General features: G+C 42.4%; 2 protein-coding genes across 3 annotated transcripts; one reads left to right on the forward strand and one right to left on the reverse strand.

Moving 5' to 3' along the window:
• The first annotated feature begins 369 nt into the window (after positions 1-369).
• On the forward strand, positions 370-5,344 carry LOC116849403 (partitioning defective 3 homolog). Of its 2 annotated transcripts, XM_032826533.1 has the most exons (3): positions 389-3,774; positions 4,396-4,905; positions 4,990-5,344. In XM_032826533.1, exons 1-3 carry the CDS (start codon positions 918-920, stop codon positions 5,214-5,216), a joined length of 3,594 nt encoding a protein of 1,197 aa, XP_032682424.1. In that variant the 5' UTR covers positions 389-917; the 3' UTR covers positions 5,217-5,344. The 2 variants fall into 2 exon arrangements, 1 of the variants encoding a protein (XP_032682424.1); XR_004379131.1 differs by lacking the exon at positions 4,990-5,344 and having other exon boundaries at positions 370-4,305; positions 4,396-4,547.
• On the reverse strand, positions 4,988-13,276 carry LOC116849402. The gene is made up of 9 exons (XM_032826532.1): positions 9,736-13,276; positions 8,812-9,056; positions 8,565-8,742; positions 7,677-7,912; positions 7,363-7,535; positions 6,859-6,970; positions 6,600-6,782; positions 5,827-6,069; positions 4,988-5,690 (listed from the first exon to the last, which is right to left on the reverse strand). The coding sequence occupies exons 1-9, from the start codon at positions 12,761-12,763 to the stop codon at positions 5,610-5,612; spliced, it is 4,479 nt and encodes a 1,492-aa protein (XP_032682423.1). The 5' UTR covers positions 12,764-13,276; the 3' UTR covers positions 4,988-5,609.
• Positions 13,277-13,579: the final 303 nt, after the last annotated feature.

The following is a 13,579-nucleotide window of genomic DNA, read 5'->3' on the forward strand; positions in this document are numbered from 1 at the left end:
GATATTTAGTGGAAAACAGAAGAAAATGGAACAATTAAAAAATAATTTAGAATGTGCAGTTATAAAGAACAAACCTACCATCTTGCATCGGTCATGCATATGCAGCCATTTATTGTGGGTAAATGAGTGAGCGATAATCGCTCATTGCGAATTTACCCATAACGACTGCGTTCTGAACAAGAAACGATGGATTAGAACCACTTCGTTGTAGTTCGTGACAAATAGTATTGCTAAAACTCGTGAGATATATTTATTGTTAATAGACATATCCTTTTTGTTGACGCTATAGTCGAGTGGATAAGCGCCTCAAAAATGGAACATTGTCTAAGAAAAGGTATGTACAATTCATACTGACCTTCAATAAGCTAAATCATACTGACCCAGAATCGGTTAACCATCTAACACGTTAGAAGTTTCTTCTGGTAGTGTTATGCACGCTGCCATTTTGTTCGATTCCGGCGTTCCGCCGTGGCAGCGAAACGGCGGAACTAAAATGTTGTAATGGCGAGTGCGTCTATTCCGCATATTTGATATTCCGATAAAGCTGGGCGTACGTGCCGCCTTATCAATTATCCCGACGAGGTATCGGTATCTCCGGGCGTTCTCTTGTGAAACTTTTGCGTCGCGCATTCAACGTATACGAGCCACGACGGTACTGCCGCCAACAATCGCAACGCGCAGTATCAGCATCGGTGAATCATTGGGATATGGAGACAAGTGATTCGAGCAATGCACTATAATCGCATTACTCGTTCCGAGCTCGCCGCACGCCAACGTTGTGGAGCGTAAACGACAGTGATCTGTGTTTGTTCGGCGGCTGAAGAAATATAAATTATCAAGCGGCTTCAACTACTGTTGCGATAATCTTCACGCACACCTGTGCTCGTGCATTTCCATAATATGAGATCAGGAGCAGCATGAAGGTAACTGTGTGTTTTGACCACGTCAGGGTAGTGGTCCCTTGCGGAGATGGAACTCTATTGGTGAGGGATCTGATGCATGAGGCCATTCTGAGATACAAGAAGGCTACTGGCAAAAACGACAACAACCTGATCATCAACAGTTTGTCTTCCCTGACTGGAGGTGGCTTGCTGGACCCGGATGACAGGTTGTGTGATGTAGCCGATGACCGGGAACAGATTGTGGCGCATTTTGCAAGCTCAGATGTCAATCATGTTGGGGGAGATGGTGCAAGCTCAGTTGGCACGAATAGTCCTGACTTCTTCCACACCGATGGGAAAGAGCAGGCTTATTCTATCGACATCCATTCCTCTGTACCTACCAGTAGTATTAAGAGAGAAAGCACGAAACGTTTGTCAATGCATGCATTATCTACCAGGGAGCCTTGTCTCACAACATATTCTGCTCAGTCTCTGCCTAGGGAGTCTCGACGCAGAGAACCCTTAGGCCAAGATTCTAAGGCTTCATATGAGTTTGGTAATAATGTTGAATATAGGGATCAAGAGGTACGTGAAATTGTGATAAAGAATGAAACAGGACCATTGGGGCTGCATGTGGTGCCATGTTACGACTTGTTAGGCAATGATCAAGGACTCAGGGTTGAAGGTATTGAGCCAAATGGCCGGATTGCTAGGGATAGACAAATCAATTTGCATGACAATATTATCAAGATAAACGGTCACAATTTGTTGCACATACCATTTTCAAAAGTTCAAGAGATTTTCAAGATATGTATGAATGAGCCTTGTTTGCAAATATCTGTAGTTAAGCATAAGCAAAAGACGAGGAACGAGAAACCTCTGCACAAAATTGCCGGAAATACTAGTGGAGAAGTGGAGAAGGCTGATGGTGATGACAATATCAAGAGACTTCAATGCAGCAATTATAATCTTCTGCAAACTGCGAATACCAGGAAGATTGGGCGGATGATAGAAATAGAATTGACCAAGGGTAACAATGGTTTAGGGTTTAGTGTTACCACACGTGATAATCCTGCAGGAGGACATTGTCCTATATATATTAAGAATATATTACCAAAAGGTGCTGCAGTTGAGGATGGCAGACTGAGATCAGGTGATAGGTTATTAGAGGTAAATAACAAAGAGATGACTGGCAAGAGTCAAGCTGAGGTCGTGTCGTTGCTCAGGAGTATCCCCTCAGGTGGGAAAGTCAGGATAGTGGTGTCACGGCAAGAAGAGATCTCTTCGAACATTCCAGATCCTCAGGGTACTGCGACGTCCACTTCCATGGCTACTGACGTGTTGGATAATCCGAAATATTGGAACGCGTTAAACAGATCACCAGCAAAGAAGAACGATATGCCAGATAAAATAAGCACTCACAGCTACGACAAATGCGCGTATAAATCGGCGAAATCCTCGGAAGATATTGTCTTATCTCCGCGGAAGAATCGTATGATATTGACTTTAGACATACCAGTGCATGATTCTGAAAAAGCTGGCTTGGGTGTCAGCGTTAAAGGCAAGACTAACAATTCTGATGATAACAATATGGACTTGGGGATTTTCATCAAGAGTGTTATCAACGGAGGTGCAGCATCCAGGGACGGCCGGCTGCGGACGAACGATCAATTGCTCAACGTTAATGGTGTATCTTTATTGGGATTATCCAACTCGGACGCGATGGAGACTCTGAGGAGGGCGATGCTCAACACAAACAGCCCAGTAACTGGCGTGATAACTCTCACAATAGCTAGGAGGATATCGTCGTATGACAGTGAGAAGAATATTGTAGATAATTTGCCGTCTTATCGTAAGCCCGAATCTGTTAGTAGTATATACATATCAGATTCCGCTAAGGTGAATGAAGGTAGAGTTAAGGAAAAGAACACCTTAAATTCTCAAGCGGATATATTGGATAACGGGGGACTGTTATCCTGCGTGACAGCTTCACCGTGGAATCCTGTCATCGATAGACTGACGGAGCAATACAACAAGAATAGCCTAAGAAACGAGAGTTACTGTCTCGCCACCAACAAGACGTGGATAGAACTTGTTAGCAATGTAAAGAAGATAACCGTAGGATCGAACGACGACCATCGTGTCGAATCAGTATTGTTGGAGGAGTCGAACGACATTTCTCAAGGAAACGACACCAAACGGAACGCCGAGGACAAGGACAGTCAATATTCCGGCGATCCCACGTACGACAGCCAGTTGTCTTTAGAAGAGTTCAATTCCTCGTCGAATAAGTTTTCCCGTGATGCTCTCGGAAGGCAGAGCATGTCGGAGAAACGACACGCGGCACTCGATGCTAAAAATACGGATACGTATAAGAGGAATAAAAAGTTACGCGAGGGTAGAGAAAACAAGAGCGTGGAGCAGCAGAGCGGTCAGAAATTAGCGAGTCAAACGAGTAATCAGTCGAGCGATTTGGATGATCATTCCAAGAGGGTTGGCAAGCTGAACAATTTCGAGAAACATACGAGTAAAGGGGCCTTAGCTGAAAACACAAGTACCGATAACACCACGAAGCACTACGAGAAATCGGTCGATCCTGCTCAATCGGAATACATGTATACCATACCTGGATGCAATACGTTTCTCTCGCCGAGGAAACATTGGCTCGTGGACGATGTGCACGGCGAAGTTACGAGTAGCAATAATATCAAAGACGAGCGAGAAGGTTTCTCAAACAGTCGCGGGGACGTGAAGCAGGCTTCCCTTAATTCAGCCTTAGACGATCGATACAAGCGTTCGCGAAAGAAAGGCGGCATTCGGTCGATGCTTCGGTTGGGCAAAAACAGGAAATCACTTAACTTTGGTGATAGTATAGAAACTAGACACGAGACTAGTAATTATTGCAGCGGAACAATTAATTATATCGCGTAATCGCAATCGAGAATTTATAAAATAGACGCGGAATTCTCTCGATATAAGTAAATAATATACGTATACACTATATCACGATTTTGCAAATATATACACATTTGCATATGTAGAAGTATATATTTTATACATACACACACACACACACACACACACACATATATATATATATATATATATATATATATATATATATATATACATACATATATATGATCTGTTCCAAAGTGCCTTGTATCATTAAAAGAACACGACTCTGTATATATAATTTTTTATTCGTCTTCGACCGAGATAGCAAGCATGTACTTATTACGGTATTAACACTTGTATGTAGTTTACACGATGCCCAAATCAAGTAGCTTATACTTTCGAAGTAGGAATTATTCGTTGTTACCGATCGATTCTGACTTCCAAAACGCACTTCCGTTCTCATCAATCCAATACGTACCTTGAAATTATAACAAAAAAAGAATTAACATTGAAGACAAATGTAAAGGTAAAACATTGTAACTTTCAACTAATTATTTCTTAATCAACTTGTTCTGCAGAGTTAACGAATAATATTGTTGTTTTGAATATGTTTCAGGATTTCAGATTATTCCAAACACAATCTTTTGCCAACAGAAGCGTTTTCGAGGCAAAATTAACATACAAAAACCCAGAAAACCACATTATCTGAGAGGATTGGTAAACACTTTCTTGTTACCTTTTTATGATCACAATAAAGAAGGCAAGAGATTAGAAGAATTGTGTAAAAAAGTAAAGAAAATCGAAAAAAAGGAAGAATATAATCCCTACCAAAGAATGATAGCACGCGAGGTTCGGAACTGGTTTGACGAGTCCAAAATGGTTGTCATTTGCCATCAAAATCCTATTTCATCGGAGGAAAAGTTCGAATTTGAAATTCCGCTAAGGAAAGCAAATATGTATTATAAACGATATAGTAAGAAAATTATGCAATTAGCGTTGGCGGATTCACCTTACGCGGCTTCACTGCCGTTGTACTCGTCACCATTTGCTCTTGTGTTCAGTCCTGAAATAAATGTCAACGCCTTCGAAAAAATTGTCAAAAAGTTCCCAAGTGTTATTTTATTAGGTAAGTATATAACTTTGTATTTCATAAATAGCTAAAATGAGCGAAATAAGCGAAAAATAATTAATCTACTTTCTTTTTGTACAGCGGGTGTACTGGAAGGACGCGTACTGAACAAGGAGAAATTTTTAAGATACGGCAAATTGGATCTTACAACATCACGAATGCATCTTGTTCAGATGCTACAAAATGCAGGCGGTAACAACTTGAACCAGCAGCTCACGCATCATCAATCCGCATTGGTTACTCGATTAAAACAGATCAGTCTAAACGAAACAGCTCCCGATGAGAACGAAAAATCGGTGCCTGTATAATTGCAAAAACATTTGTATCGATAATTTATTGTAATGTTCTAGATTTATCTAAAGCTTTAAGTAAAGTACGATTTATTTCTCTGTCTCATATTTACGGTAAGAATAAGAAGTATCGGTACAAAGTCAGATGTATCCCTCTTTTTATTACAACCTCATTCGAATTCAATTAAGAATGATGTCGCGATAATATTAATCGTTGAACAAGAGTGGTGTAATTTTTATCGCACACTGATTTATTGAGCTTCGGACTTATGTTAGACATATATAAAATATCTTTGCGTGCCACGATCGGGTTCGTAAATCGTTATAGCAGCACATAATAGTATAAAAGCATTTCTAGGACATTTCATTGTCATCGCAAGCATCGCCCATTATCGCGGCAGTTCTAATTCCTTAGTGGCAGTAATTGCAATTGAGATGACACTTGACTCCGTTCTCTCCGCATCTGCAACCACCGGATGTGTCTCCTTTACCCTACGACAAGCGACGAGCACGATCAATACGGGCGCGGCGTGTGACAATGTCATGAACTATTTATAAGACTACGTTTGTTGGGGAATATAAGTCCTCAGAGATCCTGACAAACTGCAGAAGGTAAATTAATACTTGCCCCTGGACCCCAACGAGGTCCTCTTGTGACCCAGCATATCTCCGTTTTGCACATGGAACAAACCAGCCAGTCGCAACCCCACTTTTTCATAAGAACGACGGCACACGTGGGACACGCAAGGGCCTCACCTCTGTCGACCATCTCCTTGAGCATCGCTGCTGTTCTCCTAGATTCTTGGTCGGTTTCTTTCGAAAGTTGTAACCATTGCTGATATTGCTTGCAGTTCTTTCCAGTGTGGATGACCTTTTGAAGTCGAAATTTATATGTTATTTATCTATTTTTAAGCTCTACAATTGTTTTGTTTTTTCTTTCTCTAATTATGGCTGTGTTTAAAAATTTACTGCCAGTACTGGAAATCTATAGTTTATGTCACGTATATTATAAACTTTCAATACTGGCAATAAATTTTGGAATACAGCTTATATATGTGTTAGTACATGAATAAAACATTTATATGATATTTCAAAGAAAGAAAAGATCAACGAATAAAATTCTTAAGCATCTTTTTCTTCAATTAAATTGCGTTAATTTTATGTTTTTGTACATTTAAAGATTATATATTTTTTAATATGTCAAAATTTCGATTACTATTTCTCTAGAATTCAAAATTTTTATGAAGATAATTGAATAAAATTATACACCAAATTCAACCATGTTGTTATCTAAAATTACATTCTCGGAAAATGAACAATATCCAAGGCTTATCAGAATCGGCGAGGGACATTTGTAAACTTGTACATTTATGTCTCGTGATGGATGCAAGATTTACTCACCTGACAGGTAAGACAATTATTGGCTCCACATACAGGACATAAGAAATTGTTCACATCATCGTCGTAAATACACCAACCAGGACAGTCTGGTGTCTTGCAATGGAAGGCTTTATTTCCGGCATTATTCTCCGCTTGTGCGATTGACTTCGCGAGGTGTTGCTGATAAACTTTTGCCTCGACAAGCTAAGCACAAACAGTAATAGGATCATCGCGAACTTTGTTAAAACTTAGACAGTTAATCTGAAACACAGAAGCTCACCGCTTTGATTTCACGTTCTTGAAGTGTTGATTCACAAGTATACTCGGCGTCTCTGTATGGGCATTTCACTTCTGCTTCTTCACAGTACTCGATCGTATTAGCGATGCATGCTCTATGAATATTAAATGAAACTTATATTTACATGGAAATGAACGCATATATCTGGCTTGGTAATTATATGAGAGCAGGTAAATAAAATATAAAATTACTTTGCATTTTACTATCTTTTTTCGGATATACCGTATACAAAGATTCATGGATGTAATCGTATATGTTTCATCTCAGTATTAATATAGTTGACGCGTTTTCGTAATACACATGAATCAGCATTATAAAGTGGATAAATATATAAACATGATGCATCGTTATTTTATACATGTACTCATATAGACATTTGGACTAAATAGATTTTACAATATCACGATAAATTAGAATACAAGTGACGTGATTGTACACTATGGATTAAACTAAAGTTAAGATAAAGGAGATTAATGGGGTTCCTACCTGCAGAACATGTGTAAACAGTCCCTCAAAATTACACCCTCACGTGGGCCGTATGTAACGAAGCATATCGGGCATTCAATTGACTCGGAATTCGGGATGACGTCCCAGTTCTCCAGCAATATCAGTTCCTCGTATCGTTCCATCTTGACGTTTTCCGACATATCTGTTTCTTGCTATTGTTACACAAGGATGTCAAAGCGTGCGTTACGTTACGTTATCGTTCTCTTTGGTTAAGATTACACTAACGGGAGAACAAATAACGGGAGCAATAATCGCGACAATAGCGGCTATTCGACAAGTAAAGCATATATTACCTGCTCATCTGTTGAATGCTCATCTGTTAGATGCTCATCTGTTGACAATATCATCTCCTCTTTCTCCGTGATTTCGTGACTTTCGCTTGTTTTTGGTAAGTCTTCCACTGGTGGATCTTGCGGCGTAAGAACTTCATCTTTCGCGGGTTGCAACTTAGCTGTTTCTGCTGTATTATCGATACGTATTTCTGCTGCGTTGTCGACATGCATTTCTGCAGCGTTGTCGACATGCATTTCTGAAATGTAGTTTTATATTAGATGCATTTCCTTTTTCATACTCTGAACGAGTTCAACGATAACGATTGAAAAGATAAATTTTAGTTTAATTCAGAGTTGGACGTTTACGCGTAAATTATGATACTCTACGCTTCCGTGTAGACAAAACGTGAATTATATATGTGTGATATGTCATTTATGTGAAATTATTAGTAATCTATAGGTATTGTTTAAAAAACATATGGCTTATTCAGAAATTAATTAAGAAAAATTTATATTTTTATTAAACCCTTGAAATATCCTGATGTACATTTATAGAAGTCGTTTGCTAATCAAGTTGGAAAGTCCACAGAATTCTCTGATTACACTCTTACCTTCAGAGTGAAATTTATTAATTTGTTATATTTCTTTATGAAATAAAAATTTCATGCAATCTGTTATCTTTAAGCATTACATTTATAATTAATATACAAAACAGATATACTAACTATCTCATAATTCTTTTACATATTTTAATATAATTTACAATAGTTTACATTATCTAACTGGAAAAATAACATATATACATTACGTAAATAATGCGTAAATAATCTGCAGGCGTAATTTTGAAATCTACGCACAATTTTGACTTAATTATTTATGCGGGACTCAACATCGAATAATCCAGCTTACCGGGTGCAACGAGGTACAAAAACACCGGTGAGCCATCCACTGCGTGTAACTCGTCGAGAGTAGCTTCGTCATGATCAGCCAAGTTTTTCCCGATGATCCATCGTTGCACGTTTGTGGGTATCTCAAACTCCGTGTGTATCTTTGTCTTCAGCTCGGCTACCGTCATTCTCGTCGGCAGCTGTTATCATAGCCCGATACGTGAAGCGCATTGTTTGAATATTGAACAACCGTCAGTATCGTTACTTACCTGAAGTGGTATAGGTCCTTGGTGAGCAAGTTTGTCTTCGATATACATATTGACTTTAATCGACTGATCCTTCAGATGCGCCGCCGATCGCTGGCGTATCACGGAACAATGGATCTTGAGCCTTGCCAATTCCTTCGCTAATCCCGCCGCTTGTTGATGATGGCCTGATGCGATGGCCCCTTCCAGCTTTCTTAATAATCGATTTATAGCTAGAGTATTCATGTTCTTCGTTATCAAATTGTCATCTGCAATAGTAATCATATTATTTTTCTAAACTAAAGCTAAAATAAACATTACATATATAAGAAAGGAGGGTTAATTATGAAATAATTGCTATTTTTCTGTTGCAATATTATAAGTATTCTTAAATTCTATTATTCTAAACATTTTTTATATATTCTAAATATTATTCTAAATATTTTTTATATATTTTTCATTTTTGCGCCTAGAGAAAAGAATCTCTGGATTTTTAGAAAAGTAATCCACGATTATGAAATACAAATTTCCTTCTAAATACAAATATACAAAGTGCCTTAAAATTCTAGATATAGCCACGGTATGCAAGTAAAACTTATCAAACTGAAAGAAAAAGTCCTATACCATTTTGTAAACATAAAATTTTGAGTTATTAATTAAAGAAGATTAATAAATGATTGGTGAGTGATTTCTAGTTAGATTGACCTAATGTGCAATTTACAACGCTATTCTACTTATCATCACACCCTATATTACATTGAGTGCGATCATTAACCAATTTTCATTAGTTAATAACTCAAAATTTTACGTGATTGTTTACAAAATGGTGTAAAACATTGCCGTTCAGTTTGATGAGTTCCACTTGCACGTCACAGCTGCATCTGGAGTTTTCAGATATCCTGTATAATTTGCTACATCAAAATGTGAAATTTCAACGTGTGTTGTTACCTTCTTCTTTAAACACGTCTTTGTTTGGCGCGATTTTGCGCTCGTTTACAATATTCTCTGGTATCTTGACATGACTGTTTTGCAAAATATTCTTAGATTGTGCCTGATCTGATCGTTGCTTAGGCGAAGAAGGTGGAACATGAGCATTAGCGTACAGCGAGGACTCTATCACATTGGCATAAGTGTTTTCTCTGGAAACTCCCTTTGTAGTTTTCATAGCTTCTATTTCGGCGAAATCTCGCGGTCGTATCAGTTGGAAAGTATTCTTCATGAGAGCCGAGCCCTTGCCAGAAGTTCTATAAAGCACGTTTTCCTGCCTCCAGCCCGAAGTAGACGGTCGCGCGGCGGAAGTAGAAGGCTGATTTAATCTACGAATGTTTCCACTGGTTTGCGCGGACGAGGACACCTTTTGCTTATCTGTCTCGTAATCGTTTGACGTTTCTGTTCTTGTCGTGACCGAGGCGATGTAGGAAGTCTTGTTCGTAGGTACGGGTGAGTGCTTCTCAACATTTTCGAGAAGATCACCATCGTTTGATGCAGTCTTCTTCGGCTTCGGCCGCTTCGGTAACGAGTGCTTCATCTCCTTCAACATCTCCTTCAAATCCGTGGTAATTGGGTCCTCGGCGGCATGGAGGGCGGTTGATTTTGTCTTGCCAGACTTCGTCTTCTGGTCCGAATCAATCAAACGCAACGCCTCCTTGTTTTGTATCGATCTTGCTGACTGTATCGCCGGTTTTGCCCTACTATCCTTCTCGGCTTCGACCAAGATATCGAGTACTTTGGCCACTTTGCTCGATACAGCGGTTTCATCCTCTGCAACTTTGGCCCTGACGTCGCCGGATCCGACGATCGCTGGTTTCCGCTCAATGAGCTTGAACTCCCTTGAACGCAGTTGTCGGTCGATCTCATTGAAAATGTCCGAGAATTCCTTCTGCACCTCACCTATTTGCTCCCTGTCCTTCTGTGTCCTCTCTCTTAAGGGATCTAACGTGTTTTCCGTGCTTTCAGCCGAGTTACGAGCGCGAGAAAACAAAAATTTCCTATTGGTCTCGTTGTTAAGTCTCGGTGAGTCTTTGTCTTTCCTTTCTTCGGCGATTTCCTGTCGCGATCTCGACTTTCCTTCCATTATCGGGAACGCTATGTGTTTCTGAGTATTTATCGGCTCGCTCATACGATTTGATGCAAGCTGACTTTGCAGAAGTGATATTCTATTAGATGTATCCCTCATCAGTTGATCGTTTTGTTCTTTGCTTGAGCTGGTCTTAATGTTCACATCTACGTGTCTCGCTTCGATGTTATTTCTCGAAGTTCGTTGCTGCGGTAAGAAGTATCTGGATATGTCCTTATCAACACGAACGCTTTGCTTGAGATCTTGCTGGGTCGAATGTCTCTGGTCTCTCCAGTCCCCGACGTGTTCGAATCTGCTGTTCCTCGCTGCGTCTCTGTCTTCGAGCTTCAAGCCTGTTTGATCTCTTTTAGCGAAGAAATTGCTATTGACCGTGACCTTGGTGATATTGCTGATGGCGTTGAACTTTGAGATCAGCGCACGGGTGCCCCGTCGAGGCGACGAGGTCGCCTCTATCGCCGAAGTGACTATGTCCTGGACGATTTCTTCATTGATATCGTTCCTCTTCTCGAAGGCGTCGGCGAGTGCTGACGTTTTCAATATCATCGACGCTCGAGCTCGCGCTTGTTCTTCCTGGACAATCGCTGCTGCTTCTTTGTCCAGCTCGCTGATGTTCGTCAAGATGGAAAGTCCGGACTTGCGCTTAGCCTCCCGCATTCTGTCGTCACTCTGCCGCTCACCACGATGGAAAAAGTTTAATCTCGACAGGGAAGCGTCGACGGAATAACTTGTAGAAGAAGTCGTCCCAACGTATTCCTCCTTCATCGCCACGGACGTCGCGGGGTTGCCGCGAAGAATGACGCCTCTCTTGGACGGGCCGGGATGCTCACGGGAGTGCTCGAAGACGCTGCGTTTGTACCAAGGTCGTGGCATGCCGAGGGAAGAAACAGGACTCTGCGCTCTTTCCTGAAGAACCGCCACGTTGGACGGCCCGACATCACCGCCGACGTCCTTGGCGACGTTCGAAGTCCCGCAAACTTCTTTCTTCGACAGCAACATACCACCCTGAAGTACCAACGTGTCGTTGCTAATCGACTGTGCCTCGTCGATGTCTTTCCGTTCTACGTTCATGCCTCCATTAGTGATCTTTGTCCTCTCCTCGGCGTAACAATTTTCCACGGCTTTTTCCGGAGGTCGCGGTGCTCGTCGCTTTCGCCTACTGCCGTTTCTGGGCGTCTCCCGTACATTGACCTCTACGACCTTGACCAGCGTACCGGGAGGATTGGGTGCTCTCCGTTTTCCCTTTACGTGGACCCGTCGCTGCACGGATCCATTGAAACTGGCTCGCGCACGTTCGTCGAGTCTCCTCGACGAGCTGAACAGACGTTTGTCGGGCGACGGGAAACTTCCGCACGAACCGAAGGTCGTCGACGGGTGCAGCGAGTACCTAGCGGTGATGTCTCGTCTCCTGGAGTGCACGTTGGCCGGTAACGTGCACGCGATAGTCGACACGTTGTTCTCTTTGTCACCTGCGGACACTTTAGAGGCTCCGGCAGCGAATGGACCGACCTCAGCGGCCTGCTTAAGGATGTCCAGGGACAACACGTCGCAACGGCCCAGAGTTCCCGCGTGGAACGCGAAACTACGGACCGTAGTGGTGCTGTAGAAGGTGTCTACGCTCTCCACGCTGGAGTAGACGCTGCGTCGGACGACTCCATCGTCCGGCCTCGTTCTCCGTCGTTTCTCCACGGTTGAGTCGCGATTGCGCTTGAACCACCTGAACAACGAGAACCTGCCGCTGTCGCGCGTCAAAGAGGCTGTCGCCTTACCATCCACGGCACCCGGCGCTATCACCGCGTCCGTCGCGACGACGACGCCGGACGTTCTTCCGTCGCGGTCGCTGCTCGGTACGCCATTGAGGGATGCGCTCGTTTCGTTGCTGCATGCGGCTCGCTGTACCATTCTTACTCACTCTCGCATATTCCGTCTGGCGAAGCACCGCGCCCCGCCTCAACCGCCGCGCTGCATAGTTCTTTATTTAGATTCACTCGAAACACGCGCTTTTAAGTTCCTTCCAGTTCGGCTGCGCGAAAACGCGAAAAATCGCGGAACTCTCGTCGAGTCTCCCGACGTGTCCGCCGGACGAACTTCTTTTGGCACGATCAGTCCTGCCGTCTCGACCTCCTCTTTCTCCGTTGCTCCGCGTTCTCGCCTTCCCGACTGAGTGCCTCGAATTCGTCCGGAGTCGCCCGGAAACCGATGTCTTCACCGAACTATCGAGGATGAAGGCGTCAGGTGCGCATCGCGATGACGCTTTAGGGCAATGAACGCACACGTGCACGCACCCGAACTGTATCGGCGGATTTTGCGGGCGAACCGTGCGTAGATGGTGCCGAACCCGCGACAAAGATACTCTCACGTCGGTAAACTATTAATAGTCCGGGAGTCTTCCCGCGGCGGGGTTATTTTCAAGTCCACTTTGCACACCGCGCGCCACCAACCGAAATCAAAACAGAGAAATACGGGCTAACGCGCGCTCTTTCAATCCTTGGTTTCGTGAAAAAAAATACCGCCGCGGTTGCCTCCGGCTTTAATCGATGTGAAAATATTTTTGATCAAGAATGATACGTGATTGCGCGCGTACAGCTGCCGTTCCAATATTCCAACGGCGCTGCATCTGAAATATTTGGACCGATGGAAAAGTATGAATGGGAATGATAAATATTTTACAAAATGCGGTTTTGCCTGACCTGCCTGAAAAACAGAGCGCACGTTAAT

Source organism: Odontomachus brunneus, unplaced genomic scaffold (assembly GCF_010583005.1).
Source record: "Odontomachus brunneus isolate Ranch 3 - 2012 unplaced genomic scaffold, Obru_v1 Obru_scaffold_115, whole genome shotgun sequence".
NCBI lineage: Eukaryota > Metazoa > Arthropoda > Insecta > Hymenoptera > Formicidae > Odontomachus > Odontomachus brunneus.

Coding starts and splice junctions, on each gene's coding strand:
- LOC116849403 (XM_032826533.1), top strand. CDS start 918: ATGAAGGTAACTGTGTGTTTTGACCACGTCAGGGTAGTGGTCCCTTGC. Junction 3,775..4,395: donor AGAAACTAGACACGAGACTA/GTAATTATTGCA, acceptor AATATGTTTCAG/GATTTCAGATTATTCCAAAC. Junction 4,906..4,989: donor CCCAAGTGTTATTTTATTAG/GTAAGTATATAA, acceptor CTTTTTGTACAG/CGGGTGTACTGGAAGGACGC.
- LOC116849402 (XM_032826532.1), bottom strand. CDS start 12,763: ATGGTACAGCGAGCCGCATGCAGCAACGAAACGAGCGCATCCCTCAAT. Junction 9,057..9,735: donor AGACGTGTTTAAAGAAGAAG/GTAACAACACAC, acceptor TTACTATTGCAG/ATGACAATTTGATAACGAAG. Junction 6,783..6,858: donor AAGAACGTGAAATCAAAGCG/GTGAGCTTCTGT, acceptor GTTTGTGCTTAG/CTTGTCGAGGCAAAAGTTTA.